Here is an 18,539-nt window from a genome sequence, read left to right as displayed (position 1 = left end):
TAAAGTCCTGCAGCTATACATCTTGAATAACAAAGCTACCATGTTTAATCTGTGCATCTCCTGAAGCAAGTTAATGTGTCTCTACCCTATCCTCCAGTTGGTAGGTGTCTGTGTTGGATAAATACCCCTACATAAGAAGAAATGCTTGCTGTAGCTCAACAGCTACACTCTTTTTCCAAGACTTCACACCCAACATGCTGAGCCTCTTCAAGGTTTTTGGGCTCTGTTTTGAATTTCACTCTAAGTAGAAAATGTGGAAACGAAAGAGGAACTATCCTGTATAGGTAGTGGTAATGAAGAGAAGATCAATATAGCATGTTTACCTTAATCTTCACTGTAATTAATGAATCAGTGATGATAACATAGCACAACTGACGTGACAAAAATAGTATTGTGCTGCAAACTGTAAAGTTTTGTTGTTAATACCCCATCCAACCCCAAAGACAGTCTTTTAGATACGGTGGGAAAGTGATGAATAAATGTGGAAGTGCTAGATTTTGTGTCAACAGCTTTGTCACTACAGCTGTATTTGCAGTTAGAAAGGGGAGTCATCAGCAAATATTGTTGATATCTAGCCATAGGTCCCCAGTAAGACAGATGAGTCAGCTTTGCAAACCTTGTGAGAGAAGGACTTCATGATTGCAGGAAGTAGCAACTATGTTTGTGCAGCAGCACTGAAACCTTTTACTATGAGCTAGAGTAACATGGCTCTTTCTGAGATGCTTTTGGCACCCAATAAACACAGTCATGCCAGAAAAAGTGTTGTTAGGGAATGTGTACTGATCCAGTGCTATGGATTTAGATACTAAAAGAATCCGAAATTAGTAAGGTCAATATACGTGTATTTTTTAAATTAAAATGTTACATTGAATGTAGGAGAGATTTATATATATAAATGTATATGAATAACAAAACAATGAAAACTTTTAAAGATACAGTCTGGTAAGATCTTGTTGGCATAATAATACCTCTGCACATATCCGGACAAATACTAATGTAACATCTACTTTTAGTTTGCTGCCTGGATGTTTAAAAGAGATGCAGAAACCTAGTTTACTTTTCTTTCTTTCTGCCCTTCTTTCTCTCTTTTTCTCTCTTCTGTGCTTAATACTGCAATAGTCAATACCTAATGAACATGCGCTCATTTTTCTCCTTTAACAGTATGACAACTCAGGATTTAGCAATACTAGGACCGGTTAAGGAATTGAGAGTATTACCTCACAGGAGGTTCAGTTACGGCAGAAGGCTGCAGAAGTCATGAGAAGGGGATCTAGTCCTCTTGAATTTAATACTGGAAAAGTTTTTAGGTTTTAACTTCTGAAAAAGGTAATGTGAAGTAGACAGTTGTGGGTCAAAAGGTTTCCTGCATTTATACAGCAGAAAACTATTGTGATGGGTAATAGATTATTTTGTGGGTTCTTTTTGTGGTGCATAACATCTCAGTTATTTGTCTGTGGTTTTGGCTTTCAAATACATTATGCTGTTGACTACTTTTTTGTAATATTTGATGTTTGAAGTAACAATGAGCCTCTTCAATTACATACACAGATTGAACATGAGTTCTGGAGAGAATAGTGCTAAGATTTTAGTCAGAATTGACTCTGAGCTCTTGATAACGTTTAAATTAAGAAAGAACTAATTTTCTGTAATAATGTGATGTGATTTGAAACTTCAGGAACCGGATTTTATGAGCTGACCTACCACTCAGTTTATCTGGGAAAATTTTTGTGCTCTGAAAATTTAGTAGAATATTTGTTAAGGTTTTCATGTCAGTGATAATGGATGAATTGAACAGTCACTCTCACCTAAAATGTAATGTAGTCTGGCCACTATCTTTTTAATGCTTAACTTTAGCACATGAGAAAAATCATTCAAACTTATCCAAACTAGAAGAAAATTTTACAAAGTTTTAGAATATATGGTATGGACACATCCTTTTGAAAATAACATTGAAATTCTCTCGTCATGCCATTTATTCTAGTCAGTGCATGGAAAAATCAGCAACTTTGATAAAGTATTTGTGATTTACCATTTTTCTGAAGATCCCTCTCTCAAAAGAGTAGAAACAGAGGAATCATCAAAGATTGAAAGTAATGACTAATAGGTGTATCAGTTTTTGTTTCCAATTTCTTAAGTAGTATATCTATGCTCATAAACAATTTGTAGTTTTTATCAGTGATGACTGATTGCTCCTAATTTGGCTTTTGTTATTCATGGTTTTCTTACTGTAGTCATCAGTGAACACATCTAATATTGTTCAGAAATTTGAGATGCACTTGTGAAACTTTGTATATTGCGTAACTTAGCAAGGAAAAGGATTTCATTACGTTACACACATATTACACAGCCAGTAATTACAGACAGCAATGTTCAGTCAGAAAGATAACAGTCTTGAAGACTGTGCGTAGATTTTGTTTTGGCAGAATATTGGTCCCCGTTGCTTTGGCCATCGGAGGTGATCAAATCATCACTGCTAAGTCTCTTTTAAAGAGTAGAAAAATCAGCAAATTAAAATGAGAACTGTTTCACGGTGTCCTATGCGGAGCCTTGGTTTTCTTGCACTGAAATAGCCTTTTACCTCACAGTCCTTGTGCTGGGTCAGCCTCAGATCCAGAGAAACAGACTGAATTAGTGCTTCCCCTAGAACCCTGTTACAGTGTGGAACTGTTACAGTGTGGATTGATATTGGATGTTCTGTCGTGGCCTTTGTAGACCCATATTGACTCCTGAATGTGTCTATTGCTTCTTGTGAACACGTCTGCCTGCATCTGGAGGTACTTTCTGTAGAGGGAGTGAGAGGAGAAGTACAGTCACACCAGCATTAATCACTGACAGCAGCTGCTGTGGCATGTTGCTTGAGGACTTCCTCTCAGCACTGAGCCTGAAGAGGAACATGTGGCTTCCTGGGGCTCACCACGTCCTGAGGGCGATGCTAACCGCTGCATGGAAATGTTTAGGCTCTCAGGCTGTTGGAGGGAACTGTTGCTGGCAGGAAGAAGCACTCTAGTCACCAAAAGATCTGCTGTGTATGCCTGTCCTTAGTGCAGTGTGAAGAAACTCTTTTGATCATCTCCCCAGCTTCCTGCTGTTCATCACTTTCATCGCTGCCTGATACTCAGAATCAGGGTTTACTTCTGTTCTTCCTCAGCATTGATGGGTTTAATACGCGTGTAAGAGAGGTCCCTAAAACTGCTTGAGCATAAATAGCGCAAGCTTTACCTCTTCTGCACAGTGCTCACTGGAATGCGTCTTTGGTTGTGTAGTCAGCAAAGACCTCTCTGTGATTTTGCATATCTTTCATCTCAAGTCAGTTGTAAATGTAAAAATCGGTGCTCAGGGGCATTATGGAGATTTGTGACATCTTCTGCTGGGCTGCAGATTAATGAAGCAATGGCTGGATTATGCAGCATCCCCTATAAGTATTTCTTCATCTCTGACAGACGTAATATTGATAATATCCTTCCTTTAATATGTCATTCCTCTTAACATAATTCAGTGGAGGTTACTGATATATTTCTCACTTTCACTTAGTTTTTCCTAATATTATCTTGGAGAGAATTTGGCAGAGCTGAAAGTGCACTTAAGATGATTAGGGAAGAAAGTGCGTTAGTGTTGCAGGCAGGAGTACTGTGCTGCACAGAAGGAAAGGCAAGTTACATACTGATCTGTTTGCTAAGACATGCCATGCCTCACATAGCCCTCATGTTTTATTATGTTCCCTTAGAACCAATTTTTATAAAATACTAATGGGCACAACAGTGTGTCCATCTGGGTATGCGCCCATCTGTCAGCTTGCTCTTTTCCCTTCATTAATTAGATTCCTATCCTTTCTAGAGTACCTTATAGATTCTGACTAAGGTTCAGATATTTCAAGTTTACCGTCTGGAATTAAAGCCCGTTCACCAATTTCTTTTCCTTCAGCTGCCTGTTTTGCCACCTTATCCACCATCATATTTCCAGTTTCCTGTACAGTGTCACTCTTCTGATGTCCTTTACAATGTATAACAGCCGTGATGTTCTTTGGTAGATTTACATCACCCTGAATTTGTTTTCCTTGTGTGTAAGCAATCCTCGCTCTTTCCAGATGACACCATGAGTGGGTACCACCCCAAAAGCATATTTAGCACCTGTCCATATATTTAGGGTTCTTGTCAAGGCATTTATTTCAGCCTTCTGAGTGGAAGTCCCCACAGGTAATGGTTTTGCTTCAATTAACTTGTCAGTAGCAGTTCCTGCATGTCCTGCCTTGCAGTTTCCTTGTCTTCACAAAACTGCTTCTGTCGATGAATCCAGGAATCCTCAGCATTGTCCAAGGTTCCTCCTGTAGGTCTGACCAACTGAGTACACACAGTCTCCATGCAGTCGCACACTGTTGGCTTGGAAGCAGCTCTGCTTTGGTGTTCTGGGTGTTCAGCAAATGGCTTCCTTCTCTTTGATCAGTTGTGCTTTCTGTTGAGAAACTTGATAGCCTTTTAAATCAAGAAATTCAGCAAGCTCACAGTCCATTGTACACAGTCCTTTGTTACTGTAGCATCCACGTACTTCAGTAAAGTTCCACTGTGAGATGGTGAACCCAAATCTCAGGCTCACGAGTTGACCAGTTCTCAAAAATCATTGGGCTGTTCTCACAACTCTGGGTAATACTGTGCAGGTTAATGGAATCATTATTATTATTATTTTTAATTATTATTTTTTTCTTCTCTCCATATTGGAGCTTTCCTATTCAAAGGCAAATAATTTTAGACTTTCTTTGGCAAAACCAGGCAGAAAAAGGCGCACTTCAAATCCAGAACGGTAAACCCCACCTACTTACTCCTTAACTTGGTTAATAAAGATATACACCATGGGTTGTATGTATTCAGCATTTTTATTAATTGCCCTTAAATCTTGGACCAAACTGTAGCTCTTGCCATCCAGTTTTTCATTTGCAAGATTGGGGTGTTGTATTTGAATTTTTATCCAATTAATAATCCAAAATCCAAAAAGTTATTTTTATTTCTTTTATCCTCCTACAGTGTTGTATCCTCAAAGGGCATTGCTTTACCCTGGTTGGGCTGGCTCCCATCTTTAACTTCACTTTCATTGGGCTGCACGTTTGGCTCTGCCAGGCATCGCTGATGCTTGCAGTTCTGTGTATACCCAATTTAGGATTCACGTAACTTCTGGGAGTACAACATTGCTTTTCCCAGTTTGTGTTAAAGCCAGACTTAAAATTTTCAGTCCATTGGTCTTGCTTGACAAGTAGCTCCAATTTTCTCTACTGGATTTGATCTCTACATTCAACTATTCTAACATGTCATGCCCAAATAACGGTTTTGGAGAACTTGGCATGTACAAGAATTTATATATTCCTACTTGTTCTCCTAGCCTGTATTTAATTGATCCAAAAAAAAAGAGTAAACTTCTCTTGCCAGTAGCTCCTACAACTATTACAAAAATCATCTACGGGTAGTAATTCTTGATGTGGCACAGATAAGAGGCACCCGTATCAGAAAATAAACCTCTTTACCCTGCTTCCCCAGCTGCTTTCGGTCCTATGGGGGTGGAACTCTGCCTGAGCCCTTCCAGGCTTCCCCTTATCTCTTCTTCTAGGTAAGGGACATCCCTGTTACACCTTGCTGCTCAACTTTCTCAGCTTGTTTCTCCCAAACCCTTCTCACTTTCCAAACTTTTTCCTAATATTATTATGGAGAGAATTTGGCAGAGCTGAAAGTGCACTTAAGATGGTTAGGGAAGAAAGTGCATTAGTGTTGCAGGCAGGAGTACTGTGCTGAACAGAAGGAAAGGCAAGTTACATACTGGTCTGTTTGCTAAGACATGCCATGCCTCACATAGCATGTGCTGGTTGGTAGAGTGGCTGGTGCTGTGTAACTGAAGATCACTGTCACTTTTTGACACATGGCAATAAGGAGTACCAACCAATTTTCTGCGTCTTGGAATGCAACAAAAGGAAGACAGACCATCTGATTTAATGACACTGTTCTCCAAAACTGCTCCACAATGGTGCTGACAATGTACTGTGATAAGGACAAGTTAATTTTGTGTGTAGTTTCTGACTGTTGGACAAAAAGCAAAGTTGAAAGTCTGTGAATACCTGTTATTGTTTCTCATTGGAAGCCAACAAGGTTCCACTAGCATTCATCTTATTTCTTATGCTATGAATACAAAGAATGAGAATCTTATACCGGAGCAGGATAACAAGAGACACACTAAATAGACATAATCATAATTCCAGAATGTGTACAAGCTGGATCTAGCTGAAATCTCAGACCTGCCACAGTCTTCACTGCAGAAAAATCTTCGTATTTACATTTGCACTGTTATGTCAGAATGAGTGTTGAATTCAGAAGACCATCTGTGCGCCGCAAAAATTAAAGGTTCTTTTTTAGCTTAATGGTTTACCCATCTATAGAAGCTACTAAATAGCCAGAAAATGGCAAAGTATGATGTATTTTAAAGAATTACTAATAAAATGTGTCCAGAGACTCATTTTTAGGTGGCTTCTAGAGTTACAGGTTAAAATTTCTTGTTTACATTTAATCATCAACACTGCTTTTCAATTTATATAATCTAGAAATGCAAGCTATAACCTAGGATTGTATGTTGGTGGGTTCATTTCCTGGTTTGCCTGTTTTTATCACCTCTGAGTGATTCCATAGTGCTTTCAAAACCTGACTCTTTGTGGCTGAGAAAGGAGCTGCTTTCTTGAGAGGCTTCTGCTTTTCATTACATCAAGCAAATATATTATTTCATTTTACATATGTCTGAAAAAACTCTCAACACAGGATGTTTTATGTCACAACAAGAGGACTTGGGTAAAAGGGTTTTCCCGAAGCTTCAACTGTCTGGATGATACTGAAGAACAGGGACAGACATTAGCGAGAAGCTAATTTGTGCACTTCGTTTTGAAAGCCTTGTTACTTAGCTGCTTTTTCTTATTTCTCTTTCTTCCAGAAATCTCCTCTATGTTTACCCCCAAAGGCTCAATTTTGCTAACCGACCAGCTTCTGCAAGAAACATTACCATCAAGATCCAGTTTATGTGTGGTGAAGACCCATCCTGTGCAATGCCGGTAATAAATGCTGACCACTTGTAGGAAAATGTTGCTCAGGTGCTGTCCTGAGGAACCTTTTGAAGAGACAGCTTACTGTTTGCTCCACATTGCCACAGTTTCTAGGGGGACCTTATGAGACTGACATCAGAAAGCTTGTGAAAGCCTGCAGGCATCAGCCCTGTAGTTCTAGCCCTGTAGGCATCAGCTTCAGCTTGCGTTTTTGGGGAAGTTTCCAGAGTATGTCAGTGGATTTTTGAGAATGAGATTGAGATAGCACCTTTTGTGATTTTAGTTGTGTTAAAAATAATGAATTGAAATGCTACTTTGAAGAACTTTACCCCAAGAATTTGTTGTCTTGAGGACTGACACCTGGCTGACCTTATTGAATGCGCTGACGCTGCACAGTGCGCACTTTACAGTGGCATGTTCCTTAGCCCAGATGCACTCTGGAACTGAAATCAGAGCATCAGCTCAATGTTTTCCCAGGTCATATTTTCTTCCAGAGCTGATGCTGTGCTATATGAATATAACACTTATGTTTTATGTAATGCTAAGTGGCTGTTTTGTTTATTTTACATTCTGCTCATATCACTGTTAGGTTTTGATGAATGCTTGGGGTAATGGCAGTTTGTCTGGCATCACTGTGCACTGTAAGTGTGGGTTTCACCTCAATACATACCGGTTTCTGCTGTGCAGATTCCCTTATCTCAATTCATCTCTCTGAGACCCTTTAAAGTTACAGCATTCCAGCACCCTTTCATGGAGGCTAAAGTGAGTCAAATTTTACTGAATGTAAAAGAGCTGTGGATCTTTAAGGTAAGGTGGGGTGAATCTCGCCCTATGTAAACAGGATAGAAGTGAAAAATCAACTTCTCAAAAAAATTTAATTCATCACTTAGAATGTAATTAAAACCAATATGATAATCCACAGGAGACTTATCACAACTGCATTCCTGAAGTTTCTAACTTTTCAATTACTGGAGAATGTAATGTAAGATGCCTCTGATCCATTTTCCTGGTGTTTTGTGTTGCATGCTGTGTGAGGAAGATGCCAACTAATAACACTTCTGCGTCATCGTGCTAAGATCAAATTGAAGGATCATTATCCACCCTTATATGCTGTATTAAAATTGACATAGAATGGTAACAATTAAATGTTTTAGATCTGACTGTATTCACTTTCATTTATTAATGCAGGTAATTTTTGGAAAATCTTCAGGTCCAGAATTTGTGCAAGAGATATATACAGCTATCACATATCATAACAAGTAAGCATTGTTGTTATTCTTATAAACTGAGATGTATTAAGCATGACATTTTTACGTAATTCTCAGCCAATATTAGTTACTCAAAGAATTATGGTAATAAGCTATTTTAAAATTCTACGTTTTCTGAGTATTTGTCAATATCTAATTTGGATTACTGCATGCATTTGCATAAGTGACTGCTGCTTTTCTTGTTTTGAGCTCTTTAAAGAGTAGTCAAGGGTATTCCCTGTCCGAAGATGAAGGAAGAGGAGCAGGAAGCATCAGCTTTGTAAAAGCATTCACCTTGATCTACAGATTCACAGCAAAAGAATTGAAGGGGCTCTCTCTTATGAATGCAAACTCAAGATACAGGTTTTATACAGTAACTATGCTGAAACCACAAACTTAAATTGAATGGTTTTAAAAGTAAGGAGGTGGATGATACTGAAATATTCTGGCTTATACACTTTGCATCAAGTTCTTCCTTATTCAAAACTGTAGATAGATCACAACTGTGTCCACAGAGATACGTATATTTCACTTGTATGACTTATCTCAAGGCTGTTTTTAGGATCTATACAGTTCTTATAACCATAGCATCTGGGAGCCTGCTGACAAATATGCCTTCTGCTCTGAAAAATGCATGGCATTTTTTTAAACAGGTGTCCTGACTTTTATGAAGAAGTGAAAATAAAACTGCCAGCAAAACTCACTGAGAAACACCATCTATTGTTCACGTTCTATCATATCAGCTGCCAGCCAAAGCAAGGAGCATCTGTGGAAACTCTCATTGGATATTCAGTAAGTGATACAAATGTGTGCATGTATGGGGCAGGGAGGGAAGAAGAGAGGCTAGATGTGTGGGTATGTATCCCATGCAGATAAACTCTTTGCTTATCAAGGATTTTGCCATGCATTCCCTTTCTGGTTATGGTAATACATCGTAACAAGGCTGTCCTGCAAATACTGCAGGGCGTGCTCATGCATGTTAAATGTACAGACACAGTAAATTCATATGCAGCTTGTGTTGTTACATCTTAGTGTCATGGTTTTGTGATTTTTTGGCTTTTGGTATTCCACATCATAACATCATGTGGGGCACTGGGACTTTAACTGTCAATGCTCAAGTCCTGGGTACCTGCCCTGAAGAGAAGAAGAACTACATTCCCCAGGGGACCTTGCGGTCAGGGAGAGGAGGTTTAACTCCTGCAAGGTCACCTGATGTGCTCTTTCTCGCCTGCTCTTCATTGTGGGCGCTGCTCCCGTCTCCCTGCTGCTCAACTGGACTGCGCATCTCACCTCAGCATTGTGGTGAGGCCTATCCACCTTTCGGACATTCTCTCATTATATTTGATTTATTAGCTTCAATTCTGATTATATTGTGTTATAGTGTGTTATCTTGCATTCCGATAATATACTTAGTAAATTAGTTTGTTTCTCCTCAGATCGGTGCCGCTGTTTTAATTATTTTGGGGTCCCCTGTTTCTTTTTTTCCGGAGGCGTGGATCTGTGGATCCCTCCGCCCCGCTCGTCACGGAACCGTGCCGAACCAGCCCGTAAACCGTTGACATTCTTGGTGGAGAATGCGGGCAAAGGCTGTTTTTTTGCTTTTTAGAACGAACCTCTCTCTGCTCTCGAAGAGGTTCGTTGGGAAAGTTTATCTTTTTCACCGGTGCTCACTGAAAACTTGACCTTGAAAGTCTAGGTGGACTGCCAGTGTTCTGGGATATTTGTAAACTTTGAGCACTGCTATCTTGCTCCCGTAAAGAGAGAAAAAAATGATTCCACTTTCTCTTTTAAACCTGTTTGCAGAGGGAGCTGCTAATTTCACAGAACTCGGGATTTTTAAACAGGTTCCCAGTCTCTCCCTTGAATTCTTTATGCAGTTTTTGAATGCTCACCTGATTGCACTGTTAATCTCCCTGAATTTACTGTTCATTATTTCAGTCAATTTTTGTATTTATTGTATTTTGAGGAAGCCTTCCCCAAAACCAGAGAATACTGAATGACAGGGAGTGTGGAGAGGCTTGGGAGAGATTTTAGAGAGATGGACATCTTCGGTGTCATGGAACTTTACTCCTGAACACCTGAAAGACCCTGAAATTTTAAGCATTTATTTGAGACAGGAATGTTGCGGCTCAGGCAGATCTGAGGAGGCACAAATGATTTGGGGCCTGGCTAGTGCTTATCGGGCCTTATTCAATAGTGTCCCAAAAAGGGAGAGAGTTTGTGAAAGTGAGAGAGAGTGTCTGAGAGCTGAGAGGGATATCCTCAAGTCCAAGAGAGATGCCCTCCGAATTGAGAGGGAGAGTCTCCAGGTCCAGAGAGAGAGTCTCCTAGTTGAGAAACAGAGTCTCCAAACGCAAAGAGAAAGTCTCCAAGCCGAAGGGGAGAATCTCCGAGCTGAGAGAAGGAATCTCCAATCTCAACGAGATGCCTTCGAATCCGAGCGAAACTCTCTCCAATCCAAACTCGACACCCTCCAAACTGAGCGAGACATCCTCCAATCTGAACTAACTACTCTCATGGTCGAACAAGACAGACTCCAAGCAGAGCTAGAGGGTGAGAGCATCAGAACTGACCAACCTGATCAACCACAGGAGGCACCACAATTGATGTCAGTCGTCCCTGTAAGAGGACAGAAAACGAAATGAATCTCGACTCAGTTAGAACAGAAGAAAGAGGAGGAAAGAGATCCAGAGGATTGGCTCCGAGGTCTAAGAGAAGCACCCCTGAGTCCAGAGGGGGGGCCCTCAGTAAGAACACGGTCACCAACACCTACGAGGACAACAAGAAGTCCTGAAAGAGGAAGAGGTGAGCAAGATATTGTTACCCTTGTTGATTGATCTCTGAAAATGAATGAAATTCGAAGTCTGAGAAAAGACTTCTCACGTCACCCAAATGAGCCTATTGTTACTTGGTTACTTCGATGTTGGGACAATGGGGCCAACAGTGTGTGGCTAGATAGTAGAGAAGCTCGCCAATTGGGTGGCATTGCTAGGGACTCAGCCATTGACAGAGGCACTGGTACATGCCAGAACCAGGCTTTCACTCTCTGGAAGCGGATGTTGTTAGCTGTAAAAGAAAGATACCCCTTCAAAGACGATCTGATGCCTGAGAAAAAGAAATAGACTGATATAGAAAAAGGCATCCATTATTTGAGAGAATATGCTGTGGTGGAAATGGTACATAGCCCTGATTTCTTTCCTGATGATCCAGACCAAGAGCATGATCCTGAGAGAGTCAGGTGTACACCAAACATGTGGCGTACATTCACAAAGACTGCACCAGAAAAGTATGCCAGTATATTTGCAGCTATGTATGGCAGAGGGGAAAGAAGACCCCTTATAAATGAACTGATTAATAAACTTCAAGACTTTGAGTTACATTTAAGCCCTCTACGAGTTTGTATTTCAGCCATTGCAAAGGTAGCTGAAAAGCTGAACAGAATGGAGAGCAAGCAAGAAGATACAGACAAACTGTCTACCGTGCCTAATGCTGATGGATCCATGGTGGTAACAGATACATCCAATGGAGATCAGAATTCCCAAGACAGCCTACTGGAGGGACTGATCAACTTGGTTTACTCCCAGCCGGTGTCATCCAACGTCTCAGCTATCAAAAGGAGACATCCTCCTGCTCGAGCAAGTGACAACAGTAAGACTACATCACGTTTTGCCTTGTGGCATTAACTACGTGACCATGGAGAAGATATGAAGAAGTGGCATAAGCAACCTACTCCTGCACTTCAAGCACGGGTAAAAGAATTACAAGGCAAATCAACCACCAAGGTGAACTTCTCCAGAAAGGTGATTGCTCCAGTTGCTGCAGACAACAGAGGTAACAAATAGAGGGGCCCTTCCCCCAGCCAGGGGGGGAAAGGGATAATAGAGTGTATTGGACTGTGTGGATTAGATGGCCTGGCACATCAGAACCATAGAAATATAAGGCCCTGGTGGACACTGGTGCACAGTGCACCCTAATGCCCTCGAGTCACCAAGGGACAAAATCAGTTTATATTCATGGGGTGACTGGGGGTTCCCAAGAGCTGACTATGTTGGAGGCTGAAATCAGCCTCACTGGTAAAGACTGGCAAAAGCACCCTATTGTGACTGGCCCAGGGGCTCCATGTATACTTGGTATTGATTACCTCAGAAGGGGATATTTTAAGGATCCCAAAGGGTATCGATGGGCCTTTGGAATATCTGCTGCAGACACAGAAGGTGTTAAGCAGTTGTCTGTTTTGCCTGGCCTATCAGAAGATCCATCTGTTGTGGGGTTGCTAGGAGTGGAAGAGCAACAGGTACCAGTTGCTACAAAAACGGTGCACAGGCAGCAGTACCGCACCAACAGGGATTCTTTGCTCCCCATTCATAAGTTAATTCGTCAACTAGAGAGCCAGGGAGTGATCAGCAAAACACACTCACCTTTTAACAGCCCCATATGGCCAGTGCGTAAAGCCAGTGGAGAATGGAGGCTGACGGTGGATTCATTGGCCTGAATGAAGTCACACCCCCACTGAGTGCTGCTGTGCCAGTTATGTTGGAACTCCAATATGAACTGGAGTCAAAAGCAACCAAATGGTATGCCACCATTGACATTGCTAATGCCTTTTTTTCCATTCCTTTGGCCAAAGAATCTAGGCCACAGTTTGCTTTCACCTGGAGGGGCATTCAGTATACCTGGAACCGTTTGCCCCAGGGGTGGAAACACAGCCCGACCATTTGCCATGGGTTGATCCAAGCCGCACTGGAACAGGGAGGTGCTCCTGAGCACTTACAGTACATTGATGACATCACTGTGTGGGGCAACACAGCAAAGGAAGTTTTTGAGAAAGGAGAGCAAATAATCCAAATCCTTCTCCATGCTGGTTTTGCTATTAAGCAAAGCAAAGTGAAAAGACCTGCCCAGGAAATTCAGTTCCTAGGCATAAAGTGGCAAGATGGCCGTCGTCACATCCCGACAGATGTGATTGACAAAATCACTGCTATGTCTCCGCCCACTAATAAGGAAGAGACACAGTTGTTTCTGGGCGTAGTGGGCTTTTGGAGAATGCTTGTTCCAAACTACAGCCTCATTGTAAGCCCCCTATGACGCGAATGAAGAATGAGTTTACATGGGGTCCTTAGCAGCGGCAGGCTTTTGAGCAGATTAAGCAAGAGATAGCCCGTGCTGTGGCCCTAGGGCCAGTATGGATGGGACAGGATGTGAAGAACATCCTCTATACTGCTGCCGGAGAGAACGGTCCCACTTGGAGTTTGTGGCAAAGAGCCTCAGGAGAGACCCGAGGCCGACCCCTGGGATTCTGGAGTCGGGCGTACAGAGGGTCTGAAGAGTGCTACACTCCAACTGAAAAGGAGATCTTAGCTGCATATGACGGGGTTCGGGCTGCTTCCGAAGTAGTCGGTACTTCTGGCACCTCGACTGCCAGTGCTGAACTGGATGTTTAAAGGAAAGATTCCCTCCACCCATCATGCTACTGATGCCACTTGGAGTAAGTGGATTGCGTTGATTACGCAGCGAGCGCGGATGGGAACCTCAGCCATCCAGGAATCCTAGAGGTGATCATGGACTGGCCTGACGGTAAAAAGTTTGGAACATCACCAGCAGAAGAAGTATCACGTGCTAAAGAAGCCCCACCATACAATGAACTACCAGAAAATGAAAAGAAATATGCCCTGTTCACAGATGGATCGTGTCGTATTGTGGGAAAGCATCGCAGATGGAAATCTGCTGTGTGGAGCCCCACACGACAAGTTGCAGAGGCCACTGAAGGGAAAGGAGAATCAAGCCAATTTGCAGAGGTGAAGGCTGTCCTGCTGGCCTTAGATGTTGCTGAGCGGGAGAGGTGGCCAATGCTCTATCTTTACACCGACTCACTTAGTTTTGTAATTTTACATTGGTAAGCATCTTTGAAGTTGGTGAATTTACCCAAAGCACAGAAATTAAGTATACACCTACATATTTGCAACAACAATGCCTTATTGTAGAGCTCTTAATTGTTAGATTTTATCTGCTGAAAAGAAAAAAGGTAATTAACTGTTATTTACTGTTATCTAACACTTTCATACATGAGGTGACATCCAATATAATATTTAGAATTAAGCTTTTTATGGTATATTGCTTACATAAAAACTGTTGTTTACCCTTTTTAAAATCAAAAGCCATGAAAATATCTAGATACTAGAATTCAGTTATTTAAACTCATTTATCTTCATGTTGAAACTAGCATGTTCTAGCATGAGAAACATGTATTGTAGCATAGCATCATTTTTCTTTAAATATTTTTATCTGGAGAGATTTTAGAATAAGAAGAAAGCACAGATGATAATAATACTTAAGATGTGAAAAAGTTCTAGTGCTACTGAACCATGGAACCGTACAAATACTATCCATGTGTTCATGCTATGAGGTTTGTATGCTTTTGATTCCAGTACTGTTAGTCCTCTCAAGCAGGCTTTCTTTTGTAGATAGATGCCACAAATGCCTACTCATCTAAACATGATGTGTATCTGTCCTGTGCTACTCCACAGCCTCTTTCAGACCTAAACAGGAGCAAAGTATGTCCAGATGTCATCGCAGAGTTCTGATGGCCTTAATCCTCAGGGTGGCAGTGACCAAAATGTTCAATTTGTCCATAGCAAAACTTGAACTCTTCAAGTTCAAAACTTGAGCTTGATTCACCTCACGAAACTATAGAATGACTTGGGTTGGAAGAAATCTTAAAGATCACCCAGTTCCAGCCTCCTCCTACCATTGATTGCTAACTCCAGATCAGGCTTCTCAGTGCCTCATCCAGCCTGGCCTTGAACACCTCTAGGGGTGGGATTAAAAAAAAAAAAGCCAAATACCAATCTATTCAGGTTAAGTTATTTTTCAAATAAAAGCATGGGACCTGTTAAATCCTTCTGATAGGATTTATTAGAAAAACATGTGTCACACATGAAAAGCTCTCTGTTTTCAGAAGAGTTTGTTTGTAAAGCAGTCTTGTACATTTTTCTACAGTAGCTATCAGTGAATTTAAAATGCAAACAAATTACTGTTTAATGGATTGGAGCAGAGAAAATCAGGTCAATATCTCATTTCTTGTTCTGTTGACTATACATAACAGATTAGATAAATAGCTCTAATCATATATAGTCATGAATATTGCTGCATTTTCTCTTCATTTGTTTCAGTGGCTGCCAATTCTGTTAAATGATCGTCTTCAAACAGGACATTATTGTCTTCCTGTTGCATTGGATAAGCTGCCATTCCACTATTCAATTCACTCTCCTGAGGTAACAAAGAAAATTATGAAAAGACAATGTTTTTGCAGCATAGAACATCATGAGTATTTTACAATCCAGCGTAGCTGTCTGTTTTGGGGCAGTTGCCCCTTTCTGTGCTTTAAAAGGGTAAAGCTCTAGAGAAAAGTGTTGTTATTACTTTAATTGGTGCTATTATGTTTTGTTAAATTGTGTCTTTTAAAGTTACTAATTCAGAAATCCTTGTGAATTGTCTAACCAGTGATACGTTTGTTTAGATTTTGTCAGGTTCATAATTTGCTTTCTTTCACAAGATGAGTTGCTTGTTTTTTGTGGCAGTGTGAGAGAGGGAGGATACATGGATTCAGGTGCTGCTACTAGAGCAGGAGGCTGCCCCCTGAGCTGATATGGCGAGTAGAAAACTGCCTCTGTCTTTGAAACTGTACCATGTCACCAAGGAGTGCCCTTGGCATGCATTGGCTGTGAACTTCTAACCACAGAAGATGCAAATTCACACTGTCTGTTCTGGGCATCCAGCTGAAGTGCTCCAAATTTCCCTCTTTAAGGAATGAAATTCTCTTCATCTGGCTTATGAGAATAAATACACCTAGCTATATGGTCCTCTGTGCTGCACTGAATTAGATGCCTCAAGTAAAGTGAACAGCCTTAAGATATTTGAGACCCATGTAAACAGGCTTTCTGTTATATCATTAAAAGACAGTGATTCCTGCAATTCTCTTCTATCACAGAAAGTTCCATCACAGACACCACCTATCAAATGGGTTGAAGGACACAAAGGTGTTTTCAATATTGAAGTGCAAGCTGTTTCATCTGTTCATACCCAGGTAATGCACGAAAAGCAACATGCAACTGTGGTTTCATTTCAAAGGGGATTCATATGCCCATTCTGACCGAGGAAATTTGTGAACTGGAGATGTTAAAGCCCCCACAGGTTTGAAAACAAATGAAAAGTTCCTGCTGTCTTACAGCTGTAGAAAGAACTTGATTATTTTCAGTGAATGAAATCCACTGATGTGAGTGCACAAATAAGCACTCTGAGCAGCAAATCAAATCAAACAATAAGGAGCCTGGTTTCCTCTCAGCTCAACAGAGATCTGATATGAAGAACACTGCTAGGGCGCAGTGCCAGTTTCTGCAGTGTGTGTGTTCTGTTCTCTGAGGCTGGTTCAAACAATGTGTCCAACTGCTGAAGGAAAGCACAGCATCTCCCCTCCCTTCAGGGCCAGCTAGGCTGCCAAAACACTCCACATGGATGGCACCTCAGCTGCTACAGGTAGTGATGCTAACTTAATACTGAATGGAAACTTTGAGATCTAAGATTCTGATAACTTAAATGTGGTAGAAAGTTGAAGGCTTTCCACTTTTACTGGGGTCTGAAGCACCACAGCTTTATTTTGTTCCACTGTATTTCACATTGTCTCCTACATCATCTTGTTCTGGTTAACTCTGATAGCATACTTTTTACATACAAATAGGACATATTCATAAGACACATAACTTGCATGTATCTGGAAGTGAGACTCTTAGATGCAGGTGGCATATAGGGACAATAGAATCACAGAATTGCTCAGGTTGGAAAATACCTTAGTAAGTATAATAATAAAAAGACTATAGACCTCTGATGTGAGGTCTAGACCTCAGAGTTTTATCAGAAAGAATAAACAATATAATTTACTGCAGACTTCACCTTTTCTGCTTTTAATCTGATTTAACCACAGTCTGAATCTGAGCCAGCTGAAAAGGAACAAACAGAACATTGTGGCAACTGACTTAGAAGTTGGTCTCTAGAGCTATCTGCCTCTGTAAGCCAGGAGCATATAAGTATTTTCTCTCCCCATCAGATGGGAATCAAGCTTTGCTTATCAAGTAGCAGGCTGAATCATATCAGCTTTGTTAACTGTGAGTGCACCATATCTGCAGGACAATCACTTGGAGAAGTTCTTCACTCTGTGCCATTCTCTGGAAAGTCAAGCGACCTTTCCCATTCGACTAATGGACCAGAAGATCACTGAAGCTACACTGGAACACGAACTGAAACTCAGCATTATCTGTTTGAATTCTTCACGACTGGAACCTCTTGTTCTATTTTTACATCTGGTACTGGATAAACTTTTCCAGCTGGCTGTACAGCCTATGGTCATAGCTGGCCAGACAGGTATCTAATGATCCTTTGCTTATTTTCCTTGGTACCACAAGCAAACTAGAGATGTGGAAAAGTTTGCTGGATGTCCAGGGTCATATTTACTCTTTGGGTAGTACAGAAGTAGCTGGGCTTCTCTGGACACAGCTTCATTGCACAGTTTAATCAGATTTGATGAAATTGTTTGTGCTTCTCTTCCCTGCACAAATAAAGCCCTGAGACTCCCTTTCAGAAGTGCTTTAAATCTTAATAGTTACTTATCTGGAGATACAAGTCAGAAGCAGGATGGTGGTTTAACTGCTTTGTGAGGAAAGCAGCAGCTAAATAACAGCTAATACTGATGATGGCATTTCATCTTCCCAAATATCTTTAGCCAGAATTGGGTGGACAAAAACAGGATGTAGTCATGCACAATGGTGTTTTCCTGCTACTTAAGCTGTCAACTGCCCATTATCTATGTTAAATGTGGAAGAAAGGCACACTTGAAGACAGTGGTGCAGCTGATTTCCTAATTAATTTTGGTAGCCAATATTTGTCATCCACTAAAATATTAGAAGAAGAGCATGGTAGCTTGTATGTTTCTGTCAGCTGGAGAAGAATCGACATTATTGCCCTTTAAATATATATTCTATATATTCTATATATTCTATATATTCTATATAAATTGTATTTTTATATAAATATATATGTAATTATATATCATATATAAATTATATATTTTTATATATATATTATATAAAAATACATTTTATATATGTTTTTAGGAAGTACCTGAAGGCTGCTAGAAATTGTCATGAACAGTAAGGGTCTGCTCTTACATAGCACCATGT

The 18,539-nt window shown here is 40.7% G+C and overlaps 1 protein-coding gene across 2 annotated transcripts in view; it reads left to right on the top strand.

Annotated features, from left to right (window-relative positions):
• DOCK8 (dedicator of cytokinesis 8) overlaps positions 1–18,539 on the top strand; it is a 90,915-nt gene that overhangs the window by 34,906 nt on the left and 37,470 nt on the right. For both annotated transcript variants that reach the window (XM_042825618.1, XM_042825619.1), the window contains 6 exons: positions 6,955–7,072; positions 8,252–8,322; positions 8,964–9,102; positions 15,480–15,581; positions 16,298–16,393; positions 17,490–17,724. In XM_042825618.1, coding sequence (XP_042681552.1) covers positions 6,955–7,072; positions 8,252–8,322; positions 8,964–9,102; positions 15,480–15,581; positions 16,298–16,393; positions 17,490–17,724 — 761 coding nt within the window. The remainder of the gene's footprint in view (positions 1–6,954; positions 7,073–8,251; positions 8,323–8,963; positions 9,103–15,479; positions 15,582–16,297; positions 16,394–17,489; positions 17,725–18,539) is intronic.

The sequence above is a fragment of the Centrocercus urophasianus genome, unplaced genomic scaffold (genome assembly GCF_019232065.1).
Source record: "Centrocercus urophasianus isolate 14NV4802_14NV808 unplaced genomic scaffold, USGS_Curo_1.0 seq_25, whole genome shotgun sequence".
NCBI classification, from domain to species: Eukaryota; Metazoa; Chordata; class Aves; order Galliformes; family Phasianidae; genus Centrocercus; species Centrocercus urophasianus.
Note: the sequence above shows the minus strand (reverse complement) of the source record. Positions and strands in the feature narration are given on the sequence as shown.